At 41.6% G+C, this 23,910-nt stretch overlaps 1 protein-coding gene and 1 long non-coding RNA gene across 2 annotated transcripts; one reads left to right on the top strand and one right to left on the bottom strand.

Moving 5' to 3' along the window:
• Nucleotides 1–6,435: 6,435 nt before the first annotated feature.
• Nucleotides 6,436–7,775, bottom strand: LOC9266249 (uncharacterized). The gene is made up of 5 exons (XR_010734738.1): nt 7,540–7,775; nt 7,356–7,466; nt 7,186–7,264; nt 6,995–7,087; nt 6,436–6,909 (listed from the first exon to the last, which is right to left on the bottom strand). It is a non-coding gene; the product is annotated as an uncharacterized lncRNA (long non-coding RNA).
• An 8,905-nt stretch (nt 7,776–16,680) lies between these two features.
• LOC4345477 (DIBOA-glucoside dioxygenase BX6) lies at nt 16,681–18,142 on the top strand. Its single transcript, XM_015793367.3, has one exon. It carries the CDS (start codon nt 16,794–16,796, stop codon nt 17,916–17,918), a length of 1,125 nt encoding a protein of 374 aa, XP_015648853.1. The 5' UTR covers nt 16,681–16,793; the 3' UTR covers nt 17,919–18,142.
• Nucleotides 18,143–23,910: the final 5,768 nt, after the last annotated feature.

Genomic DNA, 23,910 nt, shown 5'->3' with positions numbered 1-23,910 from the left:
ACACACCTATATATATATATATATATATATATATATATATATATATATATATATATATATATATATATATACACGTAGCGCCACCCTCGCCTTAGCTCGCCACCTCCGCGTCAAGCCGTGCGCCGCCGTCGCCGCCGCAAGTCCAGCCGTGCGCCGCCGCCGCTCCGGTGGTCGTCGTCGCTCGGGAAGGCCACCGCTGGGTTCGCCAAGTCGTCGCCGTCCTCGTCCACCCCTCCGCTTCCGCCGAAGATCGCCGGAGCACCGCCGTCGTCGTCGACCCGATCGTCTCCGCTGCTTCGACCTCGTCGCCGTCGCCGTCCGGTTGCAGTCCGCCGCCATTTGTGCCTCGGTAAGGTTCGCCGCGTCGTCCGCTACCCGAAGGTGCCCTCCGTTTGCGCCGTCGCGCCGTCGTTCGCCGGCGAGCGTGCGTGGCCGAGCCGCCGCCGGTGGTGACATCATCGCCGACGTCATCGTCGATGTCCGCTATAGACCACGGTAGACCGAGGCGATCTCGGCCGTCCGTTCCGTAGACCGTCGCCGTGCACCCGGTCCACCGTAAACCCGAGCCGCTGACGCAATAAATCATTTTTCCTTTTCAAAAATAATTCTTTATTGCGTCATAATTCAGTTAAAATCTATATAAATGATTTAATCCGATTTAATCTTTAAAAATTCATAACTAATTCATCTTAGCTCGGATTTAGTTGGTTCAAGTCTCTAAATTTTTCTAAAATTGAGATCTACATGTTAAAAATATCCACATGTACTGTTCATGATTGTTTATGTGTTGTTTTGGTGATTTTGCTCTTTTATGCTTAGATTCCGACGTTCCCGGAGAATCCGATTCCAAGGCCTGCAAGGCAAGTCACACAGATCCCAAACAACCCTTTGAGCATGTTGATCCCATTTAAAGCTATTGTTTCTATTCAACTATTGCATTTATTTTCGAATGTCATTGGGTGGAAATAACCTATTGCCTTTGTTATAGCCTTTTGATGTTGATTACCTATTATTTATCACTTGGTTAATAATTGGACTAGCTAGAACATTATATGGTTTTAGCTAAAGTGTTTAGGATGCTTAGCCATGCTTAGAGACACTTGCTCATATAAATGGGATACTTATGATTCACTATTATTTAATGATGGCTTAATGATAGCTCACGATGGTTGATCATGATTGGTTAATTAATTAATGTGCCAACTAAAACTTGATAATGGTGGGTTGTGAGCACATGGTTTTGATGGTCGTGCTCATGACAATTAAGGACCGGTTCAATATATATATATATATATATATATATATATATATATATATATATATATATATATATATATATATATATATATATATATATATATATATATATATATATATATATATATATATATATATATATATATATATATATATATATATATATATATATAGACACACACACACATATATTATAAATTACACATGTATAATTTAAAGCACTTAACATTTTATCTGCATATATATTATCAAAATATATATTTACACTAAAGTAAATGTGTATATCTATAAACATATACATGCATGTAGAGTACAATTCATTTGCTCGCTAGCTAGCTACGACTTCGACGCCGGCGTTATGTCAGAAGAAGAAGGACCGACGTTATGAATTGTCGATCCGTCGTAGTAGAATTCACCCTCGGGATTAAGGACTTCTTCGTTGATGAAAACTCTTTCAACAGTCATACAATAATAACATATCATTATTCATACAATAATTATAAAATAATCCAACAAACAATTCTTATTTATTATTTTTGAAGTTTTAAACTAATAGTATGTTGTGCTTCTTTTAATTTTCAATTTAGTTTGTTTTCTATTATTTAAGATTAATTTTCATTATATTTTAAACTATGAGAATAAAACTTTTTTAAGTAAACAAACAAAATTCCTATATATTCTTCTTCGCCACACAAATTTTCTCTCTCATCAACTTACAACAAAGTTTTGGTGACAAAAAAAAGTGTGAAACATAGCTCCAAAAGTAATATAACAACAAAAAAAAACATTGGAGGATGAAGTTACTATCCTTTTAGACACCTCCGATTTGTAAATAATCACCAAAAAAATTTCACAAAAAATTTTGGCATGACCTCCCCTCTTTTTTTGAGAAATTTTGAAGCTTGCTAGGGCTGGAGGAGGAAGAAGACATATATAAAGAGGATCTTTAGTCCCGGTTGATGCGCGGGGGCTTGACAAGGCCTGACATCTTTAGAACCAGGACTAAAGATGTTACCAACCGAGACTAAATGTCAAATATGCCCGCTGTGGCCACCATATTTAGTCCCGGTTTTTAGTGGAACCGGCACTATTGTGAAAATCGGCTGACCGACCAAAGATGGTTTCTCCACCAGTGAAAGGACATAAAAAACAACTTGCCACTACCAAAAGAGGAATAGAAGAATAGCTAAAAAGGACATCACAAAAAAAACTTGTCAACATTTTGTGTCCAGTCTTCATACAGCTCTTGCTCCATGACTCCAACTACCACAATGCTGGTGTCGTCGTCACCTCCGCAAGCTAACATTTGACTGTTCCTCTTGTTAAAAAAATTACATAATTATAACTTATAGCAAAAGTGCCCGTGCGTTGCACCGGGTGATCACAGAGTGTGTACAGTGACAAAAGGTGTTGTTTGGTTTAGACAACTAATCTGCTAAAAAAATGTTTGTTTTTAGATAAATAATCTGCTTTATATTTGTGGAATATATATGATGTTTAGTTTGGATGATTTGTAGTATGGGAGAAAATGGATGAACGAACCATGCGATTTTCTTTACCCAAAAGGCGACGGATGAAAATTTGTATCACAAATGGAAATATTTATTTTTCTTATGTAGGTAGGTCTAATAAAATACGAGTGGATTTTTTTGCTAAATGTACTTTGAGTTGCGAGAATATATATATTTTTAGAAACACGAGCATTGAGATTGACGAAGTTACCACAAACGCACTCACAACACGAGCATTGAGATTGACGAAGTTACCGCAAACGCCTTAAGCACCCGTCTTAAATCAAAGATTTGAATCTAGGTTGATTGGTTCCTCCACAAGAAACCTATCCAGTTAAATTATACCCACTTTGCAATCATGGGAATATACATGTGTATTGTTACCTGAATAAAATGTGTTGAGTTTAACCAATCGTAAAAATCAATCTTGCTATTTTGGTGAGAGTAAGTATTGTTTTTTATTTACAAATCGTATTTGAGGTCAAATATTAATAAGTAGATATAAAAAAATGAAAGAAGATTAGACAGTGAGGGAAAAAATATAAAAAAAAAGAGCGGATAGGGACAAAGAAAAAAAAAAGAGCAAAGGGAACAGGTCAAGATTTTTTTTATAGTTTAAACATTTTAGATGATTTTTTTATAAAAAAGATTTTTTTTATTGCAGTGGATAAACTAAAAATATAATAAATATAAAAATATTAGATGATTAGGATTTAGATTTTATGATATGAGCCCTTAAAAAAACATATTCCTTATAGAAATAAAAAAAGTTGTAAGAAAAAGTCCCATTAGACCTTATCAGCCAGCTATTGCGCGTGGTGCTACGGCCCGATATGGACGCCGGCTCGATCTGAGCCATTTTGTTTTGATGGACGGCTCAGATTGATTCTAAATCCATCAAAACACTAACCCTAATCACACCTTCCCCCGACTGCAAGCTCCTCTTTCCGCTCGGCCCCTCCCCGACCAGCGGCGCATTGCCCCCTCCCCTCCCCTCTCCCGACCGGCGGCACCACTCCTCCTCCGCCGCCCCCTCTCTGCCACTCCCTCTCCCCCTTCCCCTCCCCTCCCCTCTTAGCGGCGCCTCTCAGTGCGGCGGCTTCCCGCGGGTAGATCCGGTGGCACCGATGGCGCCGGTGGCTTCCCGCGGTGGATCCGATGGCGACGACAGTGGTAGCAGTTCCCGCGGCGGATCCGGCAGCCTCGACGGCTACACGCATGGCGGTGGCTTCCCACGCCGGATCTGACGGCTACGATGGTGGCGGCGGCTTCCGGTGATGTTTTATTTTTTTTCCTCTTTCGCTTGATTGTCCTATTGGATTTTGTATCTATGTTTGTGATGAATTTTCGCTGAATCGCTCGTGCATTTGGTTGTTGATGCGGACTCTAGATGATTATCTTTTTGTCTTGGAGTCTCATCTCAGACGTTCTGGACGAGGGATTCCTGGATATTTAACTTTGGGGCATTTTTAAGATGTGTCAATTAATTATTTGCCACTCGATGTCTATAACATGTGGGCCCTCATGTGTTTATGACATGTGGGTCCAGTGGCAAATCATTTATCACCATCGGTAAGAGTGGCAAATAATTAACTATTCCTTTTTGGAGGGGACGGACGAAAAAGTATCGTGTTGACGGATGAGGTGATGATCGGAAAGTTACATCTTTTAGTTAGTTATGAGGTGTCGGCTTTTTAAAAAAAAAACCAACACTTATAAAATATCATAGGTGCAGGTTAATTTAAAACCGACACCTATAACACTGTTTTTCTTAAAAAAAAAAGGCACCTGCAAAAACCGAGCCGAGTCTTATCCATCCATCCACAGCGGAGATAAGGCCGAGTTGAGCCGAGCCAGTGGGGCCATCGAGGAGATAAGGCCGAGATCTCGCATGATTTTTTCTCGGTCTCTCGTTTTCCTCTCCTCTCTCGCTTTCCTCTCTCTCAGAGCCGAGGCGGCAGGCGGCGGCGCAAGAAAGGAGGCGGTGGGTGACGGGTGGCGGCGGTGGGCGGAGACGGTGCGGCCAGCAGCGGGAGGCGGCATCGGTGGCGATGGCCGCGCCCTCCCCTCCGTGGCAGCGGCGAGCGGCTGCGTCGGCGGCGTGTAGTGGGAGGAGCGGTGGCCGCCCAGAGGCGCCCTCCCTCCGCCAGATCCGGCGGGAGGAAGGGCTCTGGAGCCGCGCCGCCTCACCGTCCTCTGCGCCGCCACTGAATGCGCTGGTCACCTTGACACCCGACGTGCCTCCTCCTGCCTTTGTTGTTGGATTTATGATAATACATGGGTTTATTGTGGGGATCAAATTCATGAGGTCGAAGATTAAATTTGGTATTTTCTTGTTGTTTTTGGTTGTCTAGTTGATTGATTGATTTGGGGATCTAGCTCGGGGATGTTTTTTTAAGACAGACTCGGACTCAAATAAACGAACCAAAATTTTGGGAGGGACGGATCGCACGGTCATATGGATGAAAATTAGGTGTAAATCTTTTAATTAGTTAAGATAATAGGTTTTTTTAATATACGGACGATGGAAACTTTTTAAATTTTTTAAGTAGTTATAGATTAGAGATTAGATCTTTTCCTTTTCACTACTACGAAATACGTTTTTTGTGGCGGCTAAAACAGGTTTTCACTGGCGGTAGTAGGAGCCGCCAGAGAGTAAAGGCCAGTGAAGATGTATAGTTTTCTCTGGCGGAGTCCAGCCGCTAGAGAAGATCTATTTTCGCTAGCGGCTTTCTCAATGGAGCCGCCAGCGAAAATCTCTTCTCTGGCGGTTCGCTAAAGCTAGCCGCAAGCGAAAACTTTCTTCGCTAGCGGCTCGCTAGTACTAACCGCCAGAGAAAACTTGCTTCGCTAGCGTCTGCCTAAGGACAGCCGCCAGCAAAGATGCGTTCAGTCAGTTGTTTGCTGACACGTGGGCCGCCAGAGAAAACTGCCTGCCATCCGTGTGTTGACACGTGGGCCGCCAGGGTAAACTTCTCGCCAGCCATTTATTGACACGTGGCCCGCCAGTGAAAACTTACACTATTTGGCTATATAATTTCAGATTTCAGAAAAATAGCAGAATACAATACATCTTTTTGTGCTCAAATTCAGAATTCACCCACAGGTAGTATACTAGGTCTGATTTCAGAATTCACCCACAGCTCTCCAAAACATATACTAGGACAGATTTCAGAATATATATAATTTAAATTACATTTGCACTTGATCAGTTTCAGATCAGCATATGTATACAATTTTCAGATCATAACATATAAATTTCAGGACAAGTATATATATTTCTGCATCTACCCATTTATTAACTTATGTGCATATATTTCTGAACAGAACATATCCATTTCAGAGAGTAAATTCAAAAATTGCAGCACAGAATCCTGAATGTACCAATTCCTGAAAAATGCAGCAAACAGCTCATCTCCTGGAAAATCCCATCTGCAATGGTTCAGTACTGCAACTGCACTAAATTCAGATTCAGACTTAGATTCATAGCTCGTATTCATATTCAGTCCTACAGCTCTTCAGATATATTTAGCCATACATCACATATATACAGCTGGGACATCATCACATCATTTTTCATCTTGCAGATCAGTTTCAGTTACAAAATAAAATGTCCCTATATATATAAAGCTAGCATTCACCTGAATCAGTTCAATCGCAATCAGCAGAAGCAGCAACATAGTTCATCTCAATTTTAATATATTGTCTGAAACATACATGTGCTGCATTTCAATATCTATTTTCAGATCAGAATAGCAGCAGCAACAAAAATAGCAGGAGGTACCACCATCCAGATTTCAGATTCAAAAGTAAATTCAGATTTCAGATTTCAGACTTCACCACCTTCTTCTCCATCACCTGCAGACCTGGACATTTTCACATATATATGTGCTAACTACTACTATATCCCACTACTGCTAGTCTTAAAAGTCGACTAACGACATTGACGTTGAATTTAAATTGCATGCTTGCTCCAGTTAGAAAGAATATCGTTTTCTGGCAAGCTCAAAAGCCCTTCTTTCTCAAAAAACCTCCCAAGCTGGTGACAACATTCATTGTGAATGAAATAGCACAAGTCTCGTTGTATATTCTGAATGGATTTATCATCCAGCTCCCTATCACTCTTGGGAAATTTTGGAAGCTGCATCGAGATAATGGCAACAGAACTTGTTAGCAATTCAAAGTTAGCAATTAATTTAACAAACGTATTGATGGCATCTACTTACATCTCCATAATTTTTGCAATATTGACCATTGATCCTAAGGAACTCGCAAGTATAATATCCACATAATACGCTTCCCTTCGGTTGCTTGTGACACTTTTGACATCAATATAAGGTATATTAGTTAATTATAAATGGATATACACATGCATTTATAAAAATTAAGTAGTTGTATGTCGTCCAAAATTAATTACCGGCCACTTATTGCGGATGTATATTTGATCTCTGTCGTTTCGCCGTTGTCCGCCTACCTGGTAATACCTTTTATATGCACTGCTTGAAGAAAACAATTAATTTAGATTCATCAAAGCTAACAACATGTTGTCATGAGAATAAAACAATCGTCCATATATATATAACTTACAGATCGAAGATTCTGAGGATTTCCTGATATGATTGTATGTCTTTATCAAGAGAATCCAAGACTATAACTTCGTTATACTTTGGATATAGAAGAAAAGTAATCCAGTGGTCGCTACAAAAAAAAATCCTTAGTCGAGCCGCGATTAAGTATATACTCCTAGTAGATATTAGATCTGAAAACTTACTCAAAGGCGTATGGGGCGTAGATGCATTCTTTGCCCTGCATTGATTCAAGTGCTATAGCTACGTAAGTAGCCACATCGCGAATTTTAGCTTGATGCCTTTCTGTCAGGTATGCATCTCTCTCTTCGGGAGTCATGGCCGCAACATGTGCTGGTACCCTCTTCTCATCTAGCGTGAAGGTGTGGTTCGGCTTACTTATACGGCAAGGGTTTAGGAAGCCGACAGTCTCACGCATCTGTTCTGCTATGACGTAATTCATCCTTCAAAAAATGGATGATCGAATTAGTTAGTACTATAATGCATAGGTACTATCATCAATTTAGCTAGTACTCGTGCACTTACAGACACCAAATGGCGACCAAATTGGCATCGAGTCTTTGCCTACGGTAGAGAGCATGCATATCCTTAAAACTAACATGTAGTAGACATGGCCCGCTCATGAAAACCTCCTCTGAAACGGCAACTGTAAATGATGAAAGGCCTTTTATTCTACTTGCTTTCATGTACCATTCATGCCACCTTTTTAATTGCCAAGGTCCTTCTTCTAATTCCCATGTGGGGAGGAATGCTTTGCCATTCTCAAATAGTTCTGGCACATCAACGGTAGGAATAAAACTCAAAGTTTTATCCAAGCTTATTTTCAGGCCTTTTGCTTTCCTTTTATCATAAACATCCTTTGCTTTCCCCTTGATATCTCTCTTCCTTCCTGGGAATGCCTTTACCACAAACTTTTTCTTGGGCGCACTTTTTTCTTTGTGCTCTTCTACAGCCTCTTCTTCCCTCTCTTGTACAACCTCTTTTTCCCTTTCTTGTACAACCTCTTCTTCCCTTTCAAGCTCTGCTTTATCAAGCATTGGCTGCTCAGGCTCTGGTTGCTCAGGCATTGGATGTGCAAGCTCTGGTTCATCTGCGTGCTTTTCAGGCTGATTGGATTGCTTTGCAAGCTCTGGTTCATCTGCTTGTTTTTCAGGCTGATCGACTTGCTTTTCAGGTTGATGCCGAGGTGATGCATCTTCTGGAGGATCCCTCGGTTCTTCGTCCATGTTACGCAAGGCATGACATAGTGACCGCAGTATCCTTGGCGGAGAATCCGTTGATCCTAATTGAATATCCTTTTTGTGCCATAGTATTATCTGGTCAACTGCATCTCCAAGGTACACGATATCCTCGGGTGTTGGAAAGTCTATCTCGTACATCCTATGATCCTCATTTACCGTCCGCACCTCTTCCTTGGCATAGTCATCTGGTATATCTTGGCAATGAAATCTGCGCCCTGGCATTGCCCTTCCAGTTGCAACCTGAATTGTCTTTCCTGTCCTTCCAACCGGAATAAGCAGTCAGCAAGGAGTATCTTCCTTTATATCATCGACTGGATAGCTAGGGACATCGGGCATAGGAAACGCATCTTGCATCCTATCAACGCGTTGCTGAAGTTCCGGGTTTCGGTTAAAAAATCTTATGCATTCTTGCAATGTTGCTGCCCTACAGCTAGCCACTAACTCCTCCTTATATCGATCACGTTTCTTGTAGCTAGCAGCATCTTCTTTGAAGCCATCCTTCCAACTAGCCTTTGAGGAGACTCCTCGAACGCTGCCTCCATGCTCCGAGGTTCCCAAAGCAACTGACAGTTGGTCCACTTCTCTGTCTGGCACGAATATCCCATCCTTTTGTTGTGTGACGATCTCCTTCATCTTGTTGGCTACCTGCTGGAGCTTTGGATCTTTGAAGACTACATCGCCCTCCGAGTTAAAAGATGGGGTTCTAGCATGCACCCAGTTCCTGGCTCGTTCGTTATGATGTTCCATAGGAATTGGTTTGCCTGCCTTTTTTAATTCTTCTTCTTCTTTTCTCCATTTCTTGGCTTTAGGACGGTAACCGGCCGATCCCAAATGATGAGGATAGATGTTTTTTATTGTCAGTTCTGACATTTTCTGGCTCTTCTCTTTTTCTTCCGCTGATGTCTTCAAGGCCACGAATTCTTCCCACTGGGCCTTTGTTATCTTTCCATAGTCATTAAAAGGTTGGCGATCCTTTTGAACATATTTCGTGTTCAGATCCGTTTTCCAGTTTCGCCATAACTTGCCCATAGTCTTCAGCGCGAAATCCTTCGCTACTTCTTCGTCTGTCCCTTCTGGAAAAGAAAACTTACTTTTCAGCTCCGTCCAACACATGTTCTTTTTAGCTGGGTTAACTTTCTTCCAATCTTTAAATGTGATCTCCACGTTATCCCTTACTATCGCCCCACATTGGTTGCTATACTTGGAACATACATCTTCAGGCGATAGAGGTTCCCCTTTCTCACCGATCCGCGTAAGGGCGTGGACTTCTTTTGACAGCACGTTTTTGCCTCGCTCGCCTCTTCTTTTTTTGGGTTTACTAGAAGCTGTTGGGCACACGGCAGATGCGGCTTCCACAGTTGGTTCCCTTTCTGTAGGTGCAGCTTGCGCTTTCCTTTTTGAGCGGCGTGGAGCATTCTTCTGTAATTGTATTTGACATGTCATCGGTTAAAATCCGCACTCACAATTAGATTTGGATAAACAAAATATGTTACGTACCACCGGCTCAGGGGGAATGTAATCCGAGTCAACCTCGTCGTCCTCACCACCGCCCTTATTCTTCCTTGGAGGAGAAGGATGAGGGTCACTCGGCGAGTGATACGAGTCACTCCCTGCTTCACCGGAGCTTGATGACGATGATTCTTCCGCGATTACTTGCAAGCCGATAGGTTCAGTTTCATTGGCCTTGTCACCCGCGGGTTGTGCTTCATTGTGTTTTTCCATAGCTTTAAAAAAGGTGTATAACTATATTCAGTATTACTAACTCAGATTTAGAACTATATTCAGTATTACTATAACTATATTCAGTATTACTAATTAAGATCAGATTCAGATCAGAGAACCTAAACTCAATTAATGAAGATATCTCAGATTTCAGTTTTCAGTTTTCTCTACAGCATATTTCAGCATTTAAATCACATTTGCACTTGAGTTTCAGTTTTTATAATAAGAAGAGCAGTGTTCACTGAAAAAAGAAGAATATGTGTTAGTGTGTTTTGAGCTGCCCTGCAAATTAACGATCAAAGTGTTTGTCTGTTATTGAAGAGGAAAAAAGGGATATGTACTGTTTATCACAAATTCAGAATTTGCTAAATGGGGATATGTACTGTTTGTACTGAAAAATTCAGAATTAACCCAAATATCCCTGCTGCTGTTTGTACAACTGAAGCTCCACTACTGAAAAAATTCAGAATTCTCTGAATATGTACTGTTTGTACAAGTTCAGTTTGCTTGTTCAGTTCTGAATATCCATTTCAAACTCAAAATATCCCAAATATCCCTGCTGCCAAATATCCCAAATATCCCAGGCATTTCATCAAACATTCATCAAATATCATCCAAGGCATTTCAACAACCATTCATCAAACCATGCATATCAAATATCCCAGGCATTCATCATATGCTCACCAGCGAGGATGCGGCGGCGGTCGACGGATGAGGAGGCGGCGGTCGGCGGAGTAGGCGGCGGAGGAGGCGGTGGAGTAGGCGGCGGTCGGCGGAGGACGCGGTCGGCGGAGGAGGCGGTCGGCGGAGTAGGCGGCAGTCGGCGGTGGAGGCGGCGGCGGTCGGCGGAGGAGGCGGCGGCGGAGTAGGCGGCAGTCGGCGGAGGAGGCGGTCAGCGGAGTAGGCGGCGGTCGGCGGTGGAGGCGGCGGCGGTCGGCGGAGGACGCGGTCGGCGGAGGAGGCGGTCGGCGGAGTAGGCGGCGGTCGGCGGTGGAGGCGCTAGGTTTTTCGCTGGCGCACAAAATTTGGGCAGCCTGGCGGCGCTACGGTTTTCGCGCCTTCACCGGACTTAGAAAATTTTAGGGCGTTGGTGTACTTATAGGCGATGATTTTTCACTGGCGGGCCACCTAATCTCACCGCCAGCGAAAATGATTTTTGCTAGCGGTGTTCTTATTGGCCCGCCAGCGAAAATTGTTTAATGATTTTAATTCTTTTCTTTTTTTAATGCAGATATATGTAAGTAAAATTTACACAACATAAATACTTAAATATTTATTTTTTTAAAAAAAATATTTAATATTTTATTAAATTGTTTGAATAAAAAATATAAAATTAATACTTAAATATTCATCATGTCACATATTAATACTTAAATATTCATCATGTCACATATTAATACTTAAATAATATTCAACATTATCCATCATCATGCATGTCGCACTTCATACATAAATACTCATCATCCATCAGTTCACATGAATTAGCCTTTCACATATCTCCCTACACCTTCATTTCTCATGTATGGCTTCGGCGATTCGTCAATTGATTCTTCGACGCGTAGTATCTTGTTTCGAAAATCTGTAAATAGTGTCATGTTCTCATATTGATTGTATGCCTCGATATCTTCGACATCATCAACTCCCAAAATCCTTTGTTTTCCCGAAATAACTGTCTTTCTTCAAATTAGATGGGTCTGTCACATAGAAAACTTGAGCGACCCGATCGGCAAGCACCCATGGGTCATCCTTGTGGCCTACGTTGTCGAAGTCGACAATTGTCAGCCCAAAGTTGTCCACAGACATGCCGGCTGGGTGTTTCACCCATTGGCACCGAAACAGTGGAATCTGCATATTTGGCCTGTAGTCTAGTTCGCAGATTTCTTCTATGAATCCATAGTATGTGCTCTTTTGCCCAGTTGTGTCGATTGCTTCTACTCGAACGCCACTATTTTGGCATGACTCCTTTTGTCTTTCGCTTTTGTGTAAAACGTATATCCATTCAGATCATATGCTTGCCATGAGGTGTACACACTTGATGGCCCGTCAGCTAGCATTTTAATTGTTCTTTCTTCCATGGTATGGCCATCTGGTAGATCGAGGTCCTTGAACCATTCAGTAAAGTGATGCTTGTGTTTCTTTATGATCCATGTATTAGATCGACCCACATTTGTTGCTTGTAATTCCTGCATGTGTTGCTCTATGTACGGCTCCACTAATGCGAGTTGCTGCAGCACAGTGAAATGAGCATCTTTCACTTTTTTGTAGTCATTGTCGTGGATTCTTTTCTTCCCTTTTGTTCCTTTCCCAGATAATCTACCTTCATGTCGAGGTACCGATAAACCAATTGCTTTCCCATCTTTTAGGTAATCAATGCAACACTCAACGACCTCCTCGGTTGTGTATCCCTCTATCATGGATCCCTCTGGGTGGGCGCGGTTCCGTACGTAGCCTTTTAGAATGGACATGTATCGTTCGAAAGGCCACATCTGATGCAGGTAAAGGGGCCCAAGTGCAATTACCTGAGGCACGATATGAACTATGAGGTGTTGCATCATATCGAAAAATGATGGAGGGAAACACATCTCAAGCTCGCACACTGTCTGTATAGTGAAAGCCCGGAGAGGACCTAACTCTTCAGGATCAATTACTTTTTGAGATATGGAATTGAAGAAATAGCACAGCTTTGTGATGACCAGCTTTACGTGAACTGGTTCGACTGCTCTAATTGCAATGGCGAGGAATACTGTGAGCATTACATGACAGTCATGGGAATTGTAGCCTGAAAGCGACAGATCCTTCATTGACACTAGTCGCTTAATGTTTGAGGAGAAGCCAGTAGGCACTCTCACCCCATGTGGGGATTTGCACAATGCCATTTTCTCCGCTCTTGTCAAGGTGTAGCAAGCAGGCGAAAGGTACACTTTTCCGCTCTTGTCAAGGTGTAGCAAGCAGGCGAAAGGTACACTTTTCGATTATTACCTTCATCCACAGGATGAAGCTCTTTCCTTATCTGCATATCCACGAGGTCCTTACATGATTTCAGCCCATCCTTGCTCTTAGTTGGTATGTCCAGTATAATCCCAATGGTGCTATCGAAGACATTTTTCTCTAGGTGCATGACATCAATGGAATGGCGTATGTCTAAATCTTTCCAGTACGGAAGGTACTTAAAGAAAATGGAGTGCTTCTTGAATGGCACGCTAGGGCTTGCTGGCACTTCGGCATCATTTCTCTTCCGCTTATTCGTTTCTTTCTTTTTTACCTTCCCAAAAACAACCTTTAGGTTTTTGGTCATTCTGAACACTTTATCACCCTTCCATGGTTCTGGTGCATCACCTTCCTCAACAGTACCGTCGAAATATTCTGCTTTGGAGTGGTACGGGTGTTTCTTTCTTAAGAAACGCCGGTGCCGCATGTACACTAGCTTCTTCGATCCCTTAAGATACATGTACACAGTACCATCCACACAAATAACACAACCCGTCTTCCCCTTGATCTGCCCCAATAGGGAAAACAGTGCGGGCAAGTCGTTCACGGTGACAAAGATAATTGCATGTAGCGTGAAGTACTCCCGAAGGAATTCGTCCCAAACTCGGATCCCGTGTTTCCACAAATCGCGCATATCCTCCAGCAAAGGCTCCAAAAACACATCCATGTTATTGCCAGGTTGTCGTGGTCCTTGTACAAGGACGGTCAACAAAATATACTTCCTTTTCTGACACAGCCACGTTGGGAGGTTGTACATGGTTAGGAGTACTGGCCACGTACTGTGTGAGCTGCTCAAGTCACTGAATAGATTCATTCCATCGGTACTCAATGCAAACCTTACGTTTCTTGGGTCATCTGCAAACTTATGGTACTTTGTGTCAAATTCCTTCCACTGTCTTGCATCTGCAGGATGTCGAATCATCCCATCCTTTTTTCGCTTTTCATGATGCCAGCGCATCAATTCGGCATCCCTCGGGTTCGAGAACAAACGCTTCAAACGATCTTTCACCGGAAGGTACCACATGACCAGCTGGGAAATCTTCTTTTTGTTGCTGTCTTTGCATGGATCGGACTCTTCAAGATCGTCAAGGACAACATCCTGACCCTCGGACTGGCTACGGCTTGTTTTGTATCGACTACTCTTGCATGTTGGGCAGCTGTCCAAATCCTCGTACTCTTTACGGAATAGGATACAATGGTTAACACACGCGTGTATCTTTTGCACACCCAATGACAACGGGCATATAAGCTTCTTCGCTTCATAGGTGCTGGTTGGCATTGAGTTGGGCTTCGGCAACAATTCTTTTAGTAGAACCAACAAATCTTGAAACTACTATCGGACCAATTGTTTCTAGCCTTCAATCTCAGAAGTTCAAGCACCGTACGCAACAATGTGAAATCCTTTCCACAACCCTTTGCCTCATCGTACAAAAGTTCCTTTGATGCCTTTTGTAATGCATTGAAATTATCCAAACCACGAGCAGAGCCAGCCACAACTTCAGGTTCAGCATGGCGCAACATCTCCTCCAAATCAAAAGCAGTTCCATCACTACCATCAGCATCATCTACCGTGACATGACCATCATCAACATCATTAGCTGTGTCATAACCATCATCATCAACCGATTCTTCTTCTACTACCATGAAATTCCAGTCATTGAACACTTCATCCTGTACTACTATCTCTTGGTTGGGAACTTGACAGCTTGCAGGGATTTCTCCATGGTATGGCCAATTTGTGTAGCCTTCAACAAATCCATCTGTCACCAAGTGTTACTCGATTACAGATGGATCATTCCAAATTTTCTGATTTTTGCAGTGTTTGCATGGACATCTAATTTCATTTGTCTTCTTAGCTACAGCATTTTTCCTCGCAGCTTTCATAAATATGTCGACTCCTTCAATATATGACGCATGATATCTCTCTCTATGCATCCATGATCTATCTGCCATCGTCTATGCATTGAGAAAAAAACTAACAATTAGTTTAAATAGTTTTAATAATATGTCACATTAAAATAATTATGCTAATATGTAAAAAAATAAATTAAACATTGTGAAAAATATTACAATTAGTATAAACACGGAAAATTTAAAACTATATTATGACTTCATTTTTTTAAAAAAAAACTACCATCCATATATTCCCAATACATGACAACTAGACATACAACTAGAAAAAACTAGACAAAATTACCAAACTACCCTCTTTCTTTCTCTCAATTCTCTTCCATAACCAGATATAGATCTAAAGTGCACAAAACAATCGTGACATATAGATCTTCTACAAATAAACCTATCAAAACATTGCGAAATCTATATACATTGATCATGTACAATATATCATAAAAATTTTGACCGTTTTGAGCACCACAAAACAAATCAAAACGAACATGCCTTGGAAACTTGACCTTGGAAAATCTCAACATGGAACGGATAAAAATGAAAAAAAAACTTGAGAAATGGAGTACTATAAAGTATAACTAACCTTTGGTACAAAAGATCTATCAAACCATTCGAGTTCAAAAACTTCTCCCCTATGTTTGAGTTCATAAGAGAGAGAAAATCGTGCTCAAATGGCATAGCAGCTCGGGCACTATGCCTTATGTAGGAGAACCAATTTTCACTGGTGGGCTACGTAACACACCGCCATAAAAAACGATAAAGGTGGTGGTGGCTAAAGAGCGCCGCCAGTGAAAATAGCTTCATCTTCAATGGCGGTCCACATTATCATACCGCCAGAGAAGATGAACTTATTTTCGCTGGCGGCGCGCCGAAGATACCGCCAGCGAAAATAGAAAAATCTTCACTGGCGGCCCGTATTACTCAGCCGCCAACGAAAATATTTTTTCGCTGGCGGTCATTGCCTCCCACCCCTCGTTAAAACCTTGCTGGCGGTTTTCACATTTCACCGCCAGAGAAAATATTAGGCCAACACCATGAAAAATCATTTTTCTAGTAGGGTTTGTGATTAGGAATTTAGATTGTTTATTTATTTTTTAAAAATAAAAAGAAAAAAAAAGAAATCGGGAGGGGAGGAGAAGCGAAGATCTGCTTCGCTTTTTTTTTCCGCCTCGATTCGCTATTTCTTACCGTTGCCGCGTTTTTTTTCATGATCGCGCGATGACGCGGCATTGCAGGCATGAATCATGCTGACGCGAGCGATGATTTTCTGTGACGTGAGCAACGGACGAAACGGACAAAAAAAATTACGGCTTGTATTTGATACGTACTCAAGGCCATGAATCAATCGGAAAAAAAGGTACGAAAATTCTAATGTGACGATTGGAAAATTAGTAATCTTTTAATTAGTTAAGATAAGATTAAGATTTTATCACCTATAAATACACAAGCCATACACAAGTGTTCAACCGGCGCGGCGTCAGTCGCTCTTAAAAGTCTTAATTAGCCACCAGCGCGCCTCGTTCCTGCACCGCCCGCGCCCTAGCGTTTGCTTGCTCATCTCGACTCACGACGCGCGTGCGCATATGGCCACCGTCTCCGGCACCGACCGCCTCCGCGACCTCCACGCCTTCGACGACACCAAGGCCGGCGTCAAGGGCCTCGTCGACGCCGGCGTCACCACCATCCCCTACTTCTTCCGCCACCCGCCCGACCCACTCCCCGTCGCCTCGCCGTCCGAGGCCGCCGCGGCCATCCCGCTCATCGACCTCGCCAAGGCCGACGTCGACCGTGACCACGTCGTCTCACAGGTGACGGCGGCAGCCGAGACGGTCGGCTTCTTCCAGGTTGTCAACCATGGCGTCGCCGGGGAGCTGATGGAGGCGATGCTCGCGGCGGTGCGGCGCTTCAACGAGGAGCCCCTGGAGGCGAAGGTGCCCTACTACACCAGGGACGTCGCCAGCAAGGTCCGGTTCAGCTCCAACTTCGACCTGTTCCGTTCGCCGGCGGCCAACTGGCGCGACACGTTGGTGATCGAGATGTGGCCGGAGCCGCCGTCGCCGGAGGAGATCCCGCCGCCGTGCAGGGGCGTGTTGGAGGAGTACGCCGCGGCGGCGCGGCGGCTCGGGGAACGGCTGCTCGAGCTGCTGTCGGAGGGGCTGGGCCTCCCCGCGGGGTACCTCGGCCGCGAAGCCGGGTGCACGGACGGGCTGAGCGTGGCGGCGAACTACTACCCGGCGTGCCCGGAGCCGGAGGCGACGATGGGCGCGACCAAGCACGCCGACCCCAGCTTCCTCACCGTGCTGCTGCAGGACACCTCCGGCGGCCTGCAGGCGCTGCTGGACCAGCCGCGGCGTCGGTGGGTGGACGTGCCCCCGGTGGCCGGCGCGCTGGTGGTGAACGTCGGCGACTTCCTCCAGCTGGTGTCGAACGACCGGCTCCGGAGCGTGGAGCACCGGGTGCTGCCCACCGGCGCTGCCGGGCCGGCTCGCGTGTCGGTGGCGTGCTTCTTCCGCGTCGAGTACGCGTCGACGAGGCCGTACGTCCCGGTCGTCGTCGGCGGCGGCGGGGCGCGGGCGGCGGCGGTGTACAGGGGCACGACGGCGGGGGAGTTCCTGGCGCACTTCAACGGCAAGGGGCTCGACGGGCGGTCGGCGCTGGACCACTTCAGGATTCCGGCGGCGGCGTCGTCTCCTCCTCCTCCACTGTAGCTGGATGGATCGTTTCGGTGATGTAGTCGGCGACTCGGCGTTTGGATGGTGATGGTCGTAGTCGTATATACTTGGCGATTTGGGAACCATTCAGCCGTTATGTGTCAATGCTTAATTAATTGGTGTGTTGGAAAATAAACATTTACAGATATACATGTATGCTCAGATATATAGTGCGGTAAAACTAGAAATTCGAAGTAATAAATTAATGTTATATCTCTGTATTTCATGTGATTTTGGGTTGCAATACTACTCGTTTTGGGTGCAGTCATTACATTAATGTTATATGCATCTTATTTTAAATTATTTGATTACTAGTCGTCAACCCGTGCGTTGCACGTGCTATATTAATATTTTAAAAATCTTAATCATATTCTAGAATATTGGTTATTTATTTTCAAAAATATCTCATAAAGGCAATTAGTGGATTTCATCTTAGCGGATTTGCGTGGAGATAGACTTTAAAAGAATCTTTATATTCAGACAAAACTCTACATTTTATTTCTATATATATGAAATGTATAAATTATATTTTTTAAACATAGAATTATATTTTTAAATTGACAGATTGATTAATAAAAACCAAGTAATATAATTTTCCTACTGAAAATAATTGTGAATTTTGATAATAATAATAATATATACAAAATCTTACTCCACACCAATGCTCCGCTTTTAGCATCCAATGCTTTCACTGCAAGATACTCTAGAAACTCAAAATGTCAATAATTACACAATTGCTATAGAAATCACACCCAAATTTACTTTCCATTATATATTTTGTTTATTAATAATTCTAAACATTAAAATATCTTGATTTTAATTTTTCTATTATATAATTTTAAACCGTAGAATTGATGATCAATGCAAAGTGCTGGAGTATCAAATGCGTTCTTTATGCTTTTCTATAACCTTGTTCTAGTTTTTATTTTCTAATTCAATAGATCTCAAAATAGAAAAATCATAGATAATGTGGACTCACAGTTAATAAATACAAAATTGAACTCGCCTTGGAGTCCAAATTTTTTTATTTAATAATTCTGAAAAAATAGAATTGAAAATATGAGATTGTCCCTCCTCGCAGGGGTCTGAAATTTAGTATTTCATTTATTTATTGATGTAAATTTAACAATTACAAAGCTGCGATGTGTCTTGACTGTTCATTTATATATGTCACTCCTAATTTGATGATACCACCTAGATAGATGATTTCGGTTTAATTTGTTCAGTATTCTTCAATTAATGTGAGGATACAGTGAGCAATTGGCATAGGCATCGACTTGCATGCAAACACCCACAATCATGATATAGAAATCTAATGTGATTACATATATATACGTGGGATAAGAGAATAAATAATAATTTGATCAACAATTAATGAATTGTATTTGTGCAGATGATATTTGACCGGTGTATTGAAAAACTATAAAATAGTAGACCTGCCCTGGAAAAAAGGATCGGAGAGGTTAGAAAAACATATAGATGCCTAGATGGCCAGGTTGACGATGCATGCCTTTTCTTCCCCGCCGTTTAAAGGCCCAAACGCACTTTCTATCCTCTATTCACTAAGTCATTCTAGTATTTCCCACATTCATATTGATGCTAATGAATCTAGATAGATATATATGTCTAGATTCATTAGCATCAATATAAATGTGGAAAATGCTAGAATGACTTACATTGTGAAACGAGGGAGTACTTCTCAACTTCCATCTTTTTTTTCTGTTTGCTGGTTGGTGAACATGCATGCGTGACAATGCAAACTCAACACAGTAGACCGTGTAGATGCAATTCGAATTGGTGGCTGGAGCGAGCGACTTCCGGCTGCGCTGAAGTTTCCGATCGTGTTAATATAATGGACAACAGCGAGGCAAAAGTCAATCGCGTTCTACTCGCGGCCTTCCGTTACCATATGCTAATATTAATGAAAGGGACAAGTTAGGGAATTGTCGACAGTTTTTAGTGTTATGAAATATTTGGGTGATCTCATCCAACTATATGGATAGAGCAGCAACCAACTCTGGGACACGACGGTTGGTCGTGCCCCACACCTCTTCTCGCCTCACGGCGATTCTAGTAACGGACGCGATGGTTCCCAAACCATCGCGTCTTCTGTTGCCGCCTCTCTCCCCCCTATATATATTGTAACCATTGTTATCAATAAAGGATCGCTCATTCATTCTCTACATTCAATCTCTCTCGCTCAATCAATTCTATTCACAATATTTAGGTCCAAAACTTTCAAATTTTTTGACTACAGGGTTTGTCATCAATGGTTATAGGGGAAGAATCCACACTAGTACAAACCATGAATTTTAGTGTCCAAGCTGATTGAACAACAAGAAATTGGCCTACATGTAGAAGGGAAAAAAAAACTTTCAAATTCAAAAGTAATATGCGCTCCTAAAAAAATTGCAAATCATAATTTTATACAATGTAATTACCCTATAACTATCATGTAACTACTTTGTAACTAGGGTGTAAGTGCTATGTAACTACTCTATAACTAATATGTAAGTGATATATAACTAGGGTGTAAGTGATATATAATAAAAAAAGAGTTATCGCTAATAAGAAGGTGCATGGCTTAGCTTAACGTGTGCATCATGTTCGATGACTGCCTTGCCCATGCGAATTTTTTTTTTAATTCTGGCTGTATATGTTGCACGAATCCTAGAGCGTATCTAATGGCTAGAAAATCGAAAGTTTTCCAAACAAAAAACTGTCAACAGTTTTTTAGCAAAACCGTTTAGGGACAAGCTAGGGAAAACTATGTGTCTATTTTAGTTTTAAAGCTTTTACGAAAAATATTTCTTTCTTAAATCCTAAAAAAATAGCATTTACGAAATTGTATATAGCATGAATAAACACTATCGGCATGATGCCGGTATACATAACACTTGATTGGAGTTTCAATTATAGATGCTCAATTATTTAATAATTTTAATGTTTCCAATTAATATATATCAAGTTGTACTATTCGGTTTGGAGTCTGAATTATGGATTTTGCAAGATTTAAAAAATTTAAAATTCTGAGACAAAATACCGAGGTGTATCCAATTTGGAGTCCAGTTGTAGCTTTTTTATGATTATATTAGTAATTATTAAAGAACATGGAGTTGCACTGGATTTAGAGTTTAGAATGGTTACACCGTGCTAATTATGCGACTATTGATTCTTAATTGTAGAATTAAAGTTATACTTTTTTAACTCAAGAGTCGTACAAATTTTTATATACTAATTTGAATTCAAAATGTAATTATTAATTAAGTTTTGGAAAAATTAAAAGTAAAAAAAATCTCAATAAATCTCGGGTTAATATGGTGGGCTTAGAATGCTTGCTTGTTCTAAAGTTCATTTAGGTTGCATCAGCCATGAATCAGTCCATCTGTCCATGGTCTAGCTTAGACTACAGAGAGGAAACAATTTGATATATAAAATATGTATAAATTATATCAGCTATTCTAGATGAATCAACGGGGTTGCACTACCGCCGCCGTCGAGTAGGACTATTGGAATTATCTTAAACTAATTAGCTTAAAATATGTATAAATCCAAAATATCAGTTCCATCTTTTTATGATATATAAAAACGACCATCTTATTCAATAGTATTTTTGTGTTTATTTAAAATACATATCCTATTTCAAAATTATTTAGATAAGAACGACCATCTTATTCAATATTATTTTGTCAAATTATATTTTAAATACATGTCCGGTTTTTATATGTCTACCCCACAACTAATGAATGATGGATAATATTAGTTTATTTTCTTCAGTGAGGCCGATATCTATAGCACTACTACGAATCCGTAAATAATATATAGGCTGATGAGGGAAGGAAAGCATTTTCTGAAAGGGCGTCTAGCTTCTATTCACATTCAATTAATTTATAAGCCTTTTCTCTAATACAGCAGACTAATTTAGCTCATCTAATGCATGCAACGACCTAATTGAAACTAATGAGCAAATTAAATCAAGCCGTGCAAGCATGCTGGGAATAGCATAACATAAACATATATAAAGATGTGGAGATAGAAATATTGATCATTTGTATAAAAATCAAAAGTATGTAGAAAAGCTCGTTTACCTGTACAGATTAGTACGTACGTGCTGTGTATGTATACACATATATGCTAGATTGCCCTCTGGATGGGATGAATCATGATGCAGATGCGCCAGCTAGTTTTCGAACTACTCGCACGAGATAATGCGAAGTTCTATTGATAGAGCAGGAAAAAAGTACAAGATTACAATCCTGGGGAGTCATAACCAGGAAAGGAAAAAAAAACCACCACCCACACGCCGATATCGCCAACACACACGTCCAGAGAAGGCTAGCACCGGATCGGCCGCCGCTAAGCGTGGCCGACCGCCGCTAGACCAACAAAGGCAGCTAGTTACTTGATCGCTGACTGCATCAGGGTTCCCCGCATAATCAAGGATGAAGAGGATACTTTTCTTTACGGGCGATTTTCGCATGATAGGGCTCGCGGCTAGGCGTCCATCTAATACTGGATATTGTTGATAAATCTCGATGACGATATTTGCGCGTCAACAAAGAAAATTTAGGGATGCTGCTAGTATTTGAAACTAACTCACGCTTATGCTTATTTTGGGACGTACGTAGAACATATCTGAAACTAACTCTAGTTATTTACGGTACATTAAATCAATTAATGTATCTACGGTCATAAAGACACGATTTATTTAATCAACGGTCAGATCTTTCTACTGAGCTCATAGAAAGTGCCCAATTAATAGATGTATAGATGTATAGATAGATAGATATTACTATTTTTATTGTTATTGGATGATAAAATATGAATAGTTTTCTATATGTGACTTATTTTTTTTAATTTTTTCATAAACTTTTCAAATAAAATAGACGGCCAAACGTTAGACATACTACATAATCGATTTTTCATGACAAGATCTTTTAGACTACAGGGCGGACTATAACTATCCTCGTATACAAAAATGATCAGTGCATAGTTCAAGAACCACATGCGAAAATCAATTTTCTTGACCAAACCTCTTAATAGGCTCACATGCGAAAATAAGCGGGCATATTAAGAAGCCCACATACGAAAGAGAGAATCCACTCAGTACCATTGAATTTTCCCCACTTCTACAATCTACCACTGACTTTACTAAGTTGAATAATATGCCATCGTGTTTTGTTGAACCTCTACTGCGTGCCATCGTTATCCACAAGCCATTAGTTGGACATCTGTTAGAGCTGTAAAAACACCTGTTTACCCCTAACTCATGTTTTATTATGTGTCAATACTACTTCCTTTTACTTTTCCGCATGCGCTGCCTTTGTCTTTTACTTTTCCGCATGCGCTGCCTTTGTTTTCAAACTTAGAGCATCTCAAAATTCTATCCCCAACATTTCAGTTATAGGAATTCTAAACAAGATTTGAGGTGTTAAAATTTTTATTCCTCCAACAGATTAGCTATAATTGGTTTCCTAAAAACAAAAAAGTAGCCCCTTAGAAAACTTCCAACAGAAATCAGTTTCCACCCCTCGCTCTCACGAGATCACGCTTGCGCACGTGCCCCTTCGTCGCCCCTCTCAAGCAGCACCATGCCGGCAGATCAACCCGACCGGTACACGTGCACCCCCAGTTTTCAACATGTACACCAGCAATTCCAGCAGGCAGGAAAGCACCAACTAGCAGCAAGCACGACTAGCAATTACAGCAGGCAGCAAATCACCAAGTAAGCAGAACATCAGCAAGAAATCTGCAGCTCCCATAGAAAGTAGGAAGCAGCAACAGCAGCAAGAACCAGCTGCATCCATCAACTCCAGCATCAAGTTTGACAACAGTAACAAATCATATCCCTATGTACTTCTGTAAACTATAGAACTATGAGATTTTTTACCGTCCAACAAGACTAAGGCGGTACCAAATTTAGACCGTCGATCTAACACGATCGGACGACTGTCGAGAGACGAGTACCTCGCGGTACCACCGCTCAGGC

The sequence above is a fragment of the Oryza sativa genome, chromosome 8 (assembly GCF_034140825.1).
Source record: "Oryza sativa Japonica Group chromosome 8, ASM3414082v1".
Classification (NCBI taxonomy): Eukaryota; Viridiplantae; Streptophyta; class Magnoliopsida; order Poales; family Poaceae; genus Oryza; species Oryza sativa.
This window is presented reverse-complemented; position numbering and strand designations above follow the sequence as displayed.